The 9,224-nt window shown below is 42.1% G+C and overlaps 1 protein-coding gene across 1 annotated transcript; it reads right to left on the reverse strand.

The window, feature by feature from the left end:
• Positions 1-6,002: 6,002 nt before the first annotated feature.
• LOC311503602 (keratin, type I cytoskeletal 19-like) lies at positions 6,003-9,224 on the reverse strand. Its single transcript, XM_084566419.1, has 8 exons — positions 8,692-9,224; positions 8,253-8,335; positions 7,981-8,137; positions 7,672-7,833; positions 7,385-7,510; positions 6,514-6,734; positions 6,396-6,409; positions 6,003-6,293 (listed from the first exon to the last, which is right to left on the reverse strand). The coding sequence occupies exons 1-8, from the start codon at positions 9,139-9,141 to the stop codon at positions 6,244-6,246; spliced, it is 1,263 nt and encodes a 420-aa protein (XP_084422545.1). The 5' UTR covers positions 9,142-9,224; the 3' UTR covers positions 6,003-6,243.

Consider the following 9,224-nt stretch of genomic DNA (forward strand, 5'->3'; position numbering starts at 1 on the left):
GTAGAGCTCTATCGTTGTTTACCATTCATCATTCAGTTTACATGATGTTAAAATTACATTAACCGGTTTCTGTTAATCACCAAATTGAAGAGAAACTTTTGGCAGTTGCCAGCATATTGGGACATTTTTAGACATGTTGAATTTGTGAGTCACAAGGTGTGGCGTTAAATATAAATCTAGTCAAAGGAGCGTAGAAAGAAGTGACACCCTCATTGTTTAAACATACAGGAAACCAGCCCCTGGTGGCAGTATAATATTTGTTTTTTTGGAAGGGAGTTTCTCTGTTAAGTTAGTAGCTAAAAAGACCTAAATGCTTTCTTACTGTTTAGTGCAAAGCTGCACTGACTCTATTTTTCTGTTTTGTTTTATATTAGTTTGATTTAATTTTCATTCATTCATTCATTTTCTGTAACCACTTGTCCTCTGGAGGGTCGTGATTCACCCTTTAGAATCACCAATTCATCTAACGAGCATGTGGTGGGAGGAAGAACCCACGCAGACACAGGGAAAACATGCAAACTCCACACAGAAAGGCCCCAGATGGAATCGAATCCAGAACCTTCTTGCTGTGAAGCATCAGTGCTAACCACCACTTTCTTTGAGTAATTTATTTTGTTGGTGCTAAGCTTCCCATCTTCCTTATATTGCTTATGGAGTGTTACATGGATAAAAAGTTTCTTAGTGTAGCTTTTTTTGGTAGTAAGCTGGTGTATGAATGCCCTTTTGTTGCAGTTTATTGTGGAGCTCAGGCACACTCACTGACACGCTTTGGAAAATTACAGTCATGCAATGTGTTTACAGTCAGTAGCAGTTTTGTAGGGAAAATGTGCCTCACTCTGTCTCTGAGCCACTTTTATCAGTAGTTTTTCTTTTCACTCAGTAGGTACTCTCTGAGTTCATTTGTATCTAGACAGAGATTTCAGCAAGACTTGTACGTTTTTGTGTCTCCACCCTGCTCATGCTGGGATATGCTCTAGTACACATCCCAGCCTGTGAGAAGCATTAAAAGTGTATCTGTTTTAGTGTAACTGTGGAAACACACTAGAGGATCAGAACTATTATTTACATATGCTCACACTTTCAGTTGGCATTGTGCATAGAATACAGCTTAGTGGTTACAGGCGGCCTTGCCCAGCTTGGTTTGTCTGTGTCTTCATCCCCTTGGAATTCATGTAGGGTGTGGTTCCTCAAATTAGCCCCTACCTGTTCAACTCCTCCTTTTGCCACCCTGCACTGCTAAGCCAGAGCCACATGCTTTCTTACACACCAGGATACCATACTCTATGTTAAAGGAGTGCTTTAACAGAGGTAATGCACTGACAGTGACTATTCTTTCTTTCACAGAAAGAGCAACAGGTACGCAAATAGAAGAAAAATCTCATCTATCTCTTGCTTGGCAGGGCCTGAAAGACCCTGAAATGTTTTTGGTCTTGTTCCACTCCACCTCTCAACTGTGTCTACGCCTCGCTGCAACTCAAGCCTGGTTTGAAAACTTTCACAGTAAGGCCTGAGACCTTTAGCAAAGAGGTTAGGCATTCCTCTCAGCTTGTGTCAAACCTAACACTGCTCCAGAATAGAGTCCGCCATCTGAATGAAGAATGTTCCCACTATCTCCAGCCCCTTTGTGGACTTTATGACCCCAAGACATGTACATTCCTGCTGATTCAGACCTGGGCGTCTGAAAGAGTGGCAGCAGGTCACCAGTAGCTCTGTGATTCTTACCTTTTTAAGTTTTATTAGTGTGTTCCTTCGAATTTGTTTTCTTTTTACTTGTGGTTCTTTAGAGTGTTTTTTTATGTGCAACTAAGCTACCGTGACCAAGCAATTTCCCTTGTGGATCAATAAAGTCTAAGTCTAAGATACAGATGTCAGCCCCTAGTTTAACTGCTGTAGATGTGACTTGACATGTTACCAATATAAAGCTGACTGAAATCTATACAGTGAATATTTCTGATTAGACTTTTCACGCTGGAATAAGTGTTGACAGTTTATCACCCACTCATGTACACTGAGCTTCTGCTTGGCTGGCTTAGCTTAGTTTAGCACATCGGAAACAGCTAGCTTGGTTTCCTCCACCTGATAGCGGCTTACTAGTTAGTCCACCAATTTACATCGCAGAGTCAATCGAAGTTAATTCTTTGGTGGAGTGGAACTAGGTCTGAGACAAATGTTGATAGTCTCAACAACTTTGTCTTTTCATTGTGCCTTTGCATTTCCTACACTGTGTTACCCTGCTCATTAGCTTGGTAAATTGTTAGCCTAGGACTATTATTTGCTTGGAGCACTGAACACAAGGGGTTGGTGTTTTATGTATTAAGAAAACAGGTTATCTGTGTTAATAAGTAAACTTGGGAAGCCTTTTATAACTGTAGAAAGACAGGCTAGCGATTTATGTCTTCACGCTGGACTTAGCCAACTGCCACACCCCCCTCTTGTGGTGTTTGTGACCTTGAAAATTAAAATTATCTGAAAGCTTCAAGTTAAAAAGGTTGTGACATTTTTAAAAATGGTGGAGGCCATGGAAGTAGATTTTGTGATGGCTTTGCATTTCCCACATTAACTTTGTAACCATTTGTTAGCTTGCTATATTGTTAGCCTCTGCGATTGACACATGTCAAACAGCCATGGTCTCACAACTTGTGGCCGATGTTACCATTTGAACGGCAAGCATTTTCATACACAAGTTTGTTGTTGTAATCATAAGCTCATGAGTTCCATCTGAAGACCACATTTGTCCTAAACTACAATAACTGACTGCTAGCAGGAGCATCATATATAATGCTAATCTAACTTTTATTCTATTTATTGAACAGATCTGAGATTCTGAGGTATCATCTTCTCATGTTGCTCTTGGCAAGACAGAAAGCATCCAAGTATCCAAACCCTGGCATTCATTTTGAATTCGTCATTAGTTAAACTGAAGTGAACTTTTGTTAAATGTCAAGTATTTCATGACATCAAGCATGTAACATCTTATCTTCCTCTCCCATTATCTCACTCTCTGAAGGCCCCAGGCTAGTCTTGAATGGCATGCAGCCACAAAAAAAAAGAAAAAATTGCAAAAATGACTGTCGGCAAATAGACACACTCCTTTAATCCAGCCACACGCAGACAGCCAATTCATGTCGTAAATAATAACTGTTGCCAATTCTGATGTCTTGTTTGACAAGACTTATTTGCCAACATTCACCTACATTTCCTCACAGTTTTTTATGATGACAGCTTTTTGTTATGGCAAGGTGAGGTTTGTCTACAAACTGAAACAAAACATCCAGCCGTTCCCACTTCCAGTTATGTGGGTAAGTTGGTGGTTTAAGTCATTCATAAAGTGACAGTAAATCTGAACACACTCATGTTGTTCCCATAAAATGACAAATGACTGACAGCGCAGTCCTGGTGATGTAAAATGCAGCTCCTTCTCTTTGTCCTTTTTATTAAGCAATGGGACGTCACCACTCAACAAATTAGTCATTAGGGTGATTAAAAAGTAGTAAATCATCCACTGTAGTTCTGTAGTTTGTTTTCACAAGGCCACATTTTTATGTCTGTGTGCTGTCTCAACTGTGGCTACAAATTTGCTTTTATAGAAGCATAATTAAAGCAAGAGTTAAATTATGGAGATTGATAAAACTCATGTCTATACCAGCACCTCATTGCCAGTAATATGCTACACCTTGTATCTTTAATCAATTTTTAAAAATGCAGTTTGTGTACAGCAACAACATTCTAAACACTTAAGTAGTTGAACTGTAGAAGTGAGAGATAGCCTTTGCACCTTTAGACAAGATCAGGAGAGTTGTTTTCCTCTACAGTCTTCATACTAGGCTACACTAGCCACCACGCCCTCCCCTCCCCCACTGAGGTGATTGCATTTACCTCTTTGATTGTTATTTAGTGAACTCTGGTATTCAAAGCTTGGTAAGTTAAAACAAATAGTGACTTACACCTCGATACTAAGAATACTGTTGGCTGCATCAAATGTATCATGCACAAAAGGGAGAGGTGTCAGCGTTGCCGGATATAGTTGATGTATTCCTGCTCAAAAACTGTTCAAAAACCGACCAAAACATTAGACTGATATTTTCTGTAGTACTTAAATCACCCAGATTTTTTACGCTAGTGCAGTCTATCATAAAGGGCAATGCAGTAGAACCATAGAAGTCATACAGCAACAAATCACAGCAGCCAACCACCACAACTACTCATATCTAGCTACTATGAAGCCATTTGCTGACGTCATGTAGTTCACTGATAGGCCTATTCTTTAAAAAGCAGCAGCTCAAACAACTCCACCAAACCCTTTTTTTCATGAGAAGACATGTTCCCAAGCCAGCCCAAATATTTTTACTCAAAACATAAATTTAAAACCATCTAATATGGCAACACTGAGTGGTATCGAGCTTTTGTTCTAGCTTCTGACAAGAAATCAAATAAGCCTTGTGCCGATATTCATAATTTTGCTTTAATCGTCAGGCAATTCTTTATTGGATGCCAAATCAAAAGTTTTTTTTGTTTGTTTGTTTTTTTCAAATGCTTTCACCTTCTGTTCAGCATTGTATAATCACAATCACTATTTGGTGCGAATTTGCCATCAGATCTATGCACCATATTCTGTGGTTTAATTAAAAGGTTGTAGTCTAATTGGGAACTGAATTGTTGTGCTTTAGCAACTGTACTGTATCTCTCTGAAACAAACAGCAGTCACAGAACCTCATGAATGAGATAGTAAACCACCCCACCATTGTACCTCCCTTGAGGCAAATTTGTGATAATGGGAGATATAATTCAAATTGACTTGACTTGTCAGAAAAGTAATGAAAAAAGAAGACATCACAGAAGATTTTAAACATGGGAAAAGACCAGAAAAGCTCATCAAACAAATAGTCATACGTGTTCAGTTATGGCTCTGCACAGTTGGCTTTCGACAAGCCCACGGGGTTAAATACTAATGTGGAGAAAATGGTCTGATGTTGGTGCAACATCTTTTTATGACCTCTGCTTTGGATTTTCATATCAAATTGCAAGCGTAACTGGAAGGGCTTTGTCATCAGCTATCATTACAACAACGAGGAAGAGACGCTGATGTGCAACAAAATGGGTCCAAATATGGTGAGTGAAGCTCTTCGGAGGGGGTTAGAAATTGCAATTGGATCCCCTCTGTAATCTTTCCCCTCTTGCCAACCCACATTACACCATCATTTGAGAATTGCAAAGTCTCAACAGGATTTCTTTGTAATTTCGAAGGCTGTTGCTGCTGACCTGTACAGAGTGCAAAGACTTAAATGGTACTTTCTTTGCCTTTATCCACACATGCAAACACAGGAACATAACACTCCTCCCTCTCACATGAAACATACTGCATAAAGTCGAGAAGCCGAATAGCCCCACCCTTAAATATACTTTATCAGAAGAGCTGATTGGCCATTATCAGAGTTCATAAAAGTGGGTCGTACTGAGCGCACCTGCTTCCACAAGGACTCTCTTTGTTCAGTTAGTCACTGTTTGCATTTACACTCAGTATTTCTGTCCTGAGCAGTGTGTGTGCGTGCGTGCGTGTGTGTGTTTCTTGTTTCTAGGTGACCGGAGTTTGCGCAACACTGCTGAAAAGCCTCCAGGGCAAAGATTAGTCAACCATTTGGGTGCGTCTTGTTTGAAAAGGGTCTTTGGACAAACTCTCAGGTCATTGGCTTTATTCGGTCACATAATTTTCGTTTTTTTTCAGATTTTTCTCGTTGCGTTTATATTTTGAGAGCATCAAGTTCAGCCTTTCTGAGTAGATTTTCCTCTAAATCCTAGCGCTTTCCACACTGGACCTGTAAACCATTGTTCACCCTTTCCTGACAACTGCCCTATTACGTAACACAGATTTCCGCTACCCCCACGTCCCACCTCCCAGAATGTAATGCGGTTACCATGGCAACTGCATAAACAGAGCGATGTTATGGAAAAAAAAGATGCATTTTTCTCAAAGGCCAGTAAAGTCATAAAAAACAACACAGCTCTTTATTCACCAGCAGTTTTATTTTTCAGACAGGTCACGCACACACAAACACACACAGTACATCAGGAATTTCTTCTTTTGACTTGCAAATACTTTTCACTTTAGCACGGGTTTCATTTTCAACTTATTTCAGGTCTTTCCAGTACAGTTCCACTCATCTCCTGTAACAGTTTTATCGGTCAGAGTATGTGTGTGCATGTGTGTGTGTGTCTGAGAACAGCTTGTCCTGCCAGTTGGGCGTCCTAGTTGGAAGAGCGCACAGTGGTGGTTGTGACTGTGGTCTTTGAGCCTCCTGTAAAAAGGGAGAAAAAAAAATCATGACGACAATGCTTCAGGATTTTACTACACAGGCACATATGTTATTATGTAACGTCTTAAAGTGGATGTAACTTACCTGTAACGTGTGGTCTAAAAATGGATAAGAGAAAAGTAGAGAAAAACAGTGAGTGATGATTTCCAGTGCATTATTGTCAAAACAAAATGGTGGCTTCCGGTCTAAAAGCTGTATCTACCTGCACTCCTCTGTCTCCAGCAGGCTCCTGTAGGTTGCGATCTCTTGCTCCAGCCTTGTCTTGATGTCCAGCAGCATCCTGTAGTCATGGCCCTGTTGCTCGATGCTGGCGCGCACGTTGCTTAGCTCTGATTCAAGCATGTTGATTGTGTCCTGGAAGCCGCCCAGCATGGCGCTGTAACGAGCCTCTGTCTCTGCTAACGTGTTCTCCAGAGCCCCTTTCTGTTATAGAGCGGGAGGAAAGAGTAGCTGAGTTCATGCGCATATACATTGTCATTCATACTAGCAAACCAGTTTACTATAATTAGTCTTTTGTGACAATTTAAAGCTAACAGCCACACCCTATTCAATATGTCAGACACAAAAGCATGTCTGTGTTTGCAAAGATTTTTGCTTGGGAATAAAAGGCAGATGTGCTTGGAGAAATTTCAACTGCGCATATCTCTCTGCCTCTCCTTTACTGTTGCACAGGAGCAGTGTGTGCTGGTTGCAGGGAGTGTTGAATGATTAACTCCAGCTGGGTACAGAAAATCCACAGGAGTATTGACTTTTGGGTTGTCCAGTCCAGCATTCCTGCAGCTTTTTTCAAGCTCTTTTATGTCTTGCAGAATTTGAACAGATGTCTGTGAAATGTTTGCCTGAGCAGGAGGCCCTTCCTCCCTTCTCTGCAGCTCCCGTTATTCTTATCTCTCTCCCCCTCCCTTCATGCCTCCCTTCTACTCTTTACCCTCTAACCCTATCTGTTACTCCATTTCTCCCTAACAAGATGTGATCCTGGAATTTTGCTCATATAAGGCAAGATCAGTGAGATGTGAACAGCTGGTTTTCGGTTTCAGGGTTGCTGTTTCTTCTTCTTTTTTTTTTTTCCTCACCATGCTGAGCTGAGACTGCAGCTCAATCTCCAGGCCCTGAAGTGTTCGCCGCAGGTCATTGATCTCTGTCTTGGACGTCTGGATTGTTTCTGTGCTGATCTGCACCTCCTTGGACAGGGTTGTCGACTAGAGCGAGAAAGAAAGACAGCGTTAGACGTCTTGGTAATTACTTGTCTTAGTTTCACACAAGATTATGTTTAATCACAGGCTAGGCTGCTGAGGGACTAAACCCAGTCGTTTGCGACGCGTGGGATTTGACGCCTCTGTTTATGTGAAAATCTTTTCACCTTCTCGTTGAACCAGGCCTCCTGATCGCGACGATGTTTGTCAGTGATGGCTTCGTACTGTGAGCGGATCTCCTCGAGCACTCTGTTCAGGTCTTGCTGAGGTGCAGCATCCACCTCCACGTTGATTGTGCCAGTGAGCTGAGAACGCATTGCTGCCAGCTCCTGAAAAACCATTAGGGGAAAAAAAAGTCAGCATTAAGACTTGTTTGCAAAGTTTTAACCAGCTATACCAGTGTGATGGAGTAGCACGTGTTTTCATAGTAATCACAACAGAACTGATCACTAGTACGTAATATGTGCATTAATCACCTCTGCGTGGTTCTTCTTGAGGTAGGCCAGCTCATCCTGCAGGCCTTCGATCTGCATCTCCAGGTCAGCCTTTGTCAGGGTGGTCTGGTCAAGCAGGCGGCGGAGGTTGGCAATGTCAGCCTCAACGGACTGGCGCATCATCTGCTCATGCTCGAATCTAATTGGTTTGGAAAGTAGAGAACAATCAAATGAGACAAATATCACATTTAAGCTGTCTTAATTTACCACTCCAGCATGAACTCTTCCACGGAAGTGTGATGATTTGTGCTTACTTGGTTCTGAAGTCATCAGCAGCCAGTTTGGAGTTGTCAATCTGGAGCAGGATGTTGGCATTTCCAACGGTGGCATTATGGATCTGCAGAGAGAGCATCAGCAGAGTTGATCTCAGTTACATGACATAGTTCTTTGTTGCCAAAAAGGCATATTGGTAACATGGAGTTCTTATTTGAAGCATCACCGGTTGACATTCTGCAACTACTTTACATTTTATTGGACAACAAGCTCAAACTTTACAATTTTATCTTGTTCAATTTGAGCTTTTACACATTCTAAATAATTGTCCATTAAACACCAGTTATATAGCAGCACAGCAGTTCAGGCACAGTCTCATTGTAACTATAATGTCTCTACACTTTTAAAGCCCTCCCTTGATAATGATTAACACAGCTATAAATATTTCAGTTCTCTAGTGTAAATGTTGGCACACTATACCTTGTCCTTCAGGTCATTGATAATGGCCCAGTAGTTGCTGTAGTCCCTCTCTGCTGCAGGTCCCTTCTTCTCGTAGTACTCTCTGATCTGCAACTCCAGCTTGGAGTTGGCCGCCTCCAGGGAGCGGACCTTGTCAAGATAGGAGGCCAGACGGTCGTTCAGGTTCTGCATGGTGGCCTTCTCATTCAGGTGCACAGAGGTGTGGTCCAGAGCGTTGGACAGGTCGAAGCCCCCACCCATCCCCATCCCCATACCCATACCCATACCCATACCCAGGCCACCTCCATATCCAGAGGAGACCGTGCGAACGGAGGAGGAAGAGATGCGAGGGCTCTGCCTGAAGCTGAGCCCTGACACGCTGTGAGCCTTGTGGGGAGCAGCACTTGATGTGTAGCTGCGGCTCTGTCTGATGATGGCAGGACCGCTGGAGATGCTCTGGCTGTAAAACATGATGGCTGTCTGCTGGTCAAGAGAGGACACGAGGAGAGAGGACCGTTACACAGCTGAAGACTATGACAGGAGTGTGGAGTTTG

This window comes from Chelon labrosus (genome assembly GCF_963514085.1).
Source record: "Chelon labrosus genome assembly, chromosome: 2".
In the NCBI taxonomy this organism is placed as follows: Eukaryota; Metazoa; Chordata; class Actinopteri; order Mugiliformes; family Mugilidae; genus Chelon; species Chelon labrosus.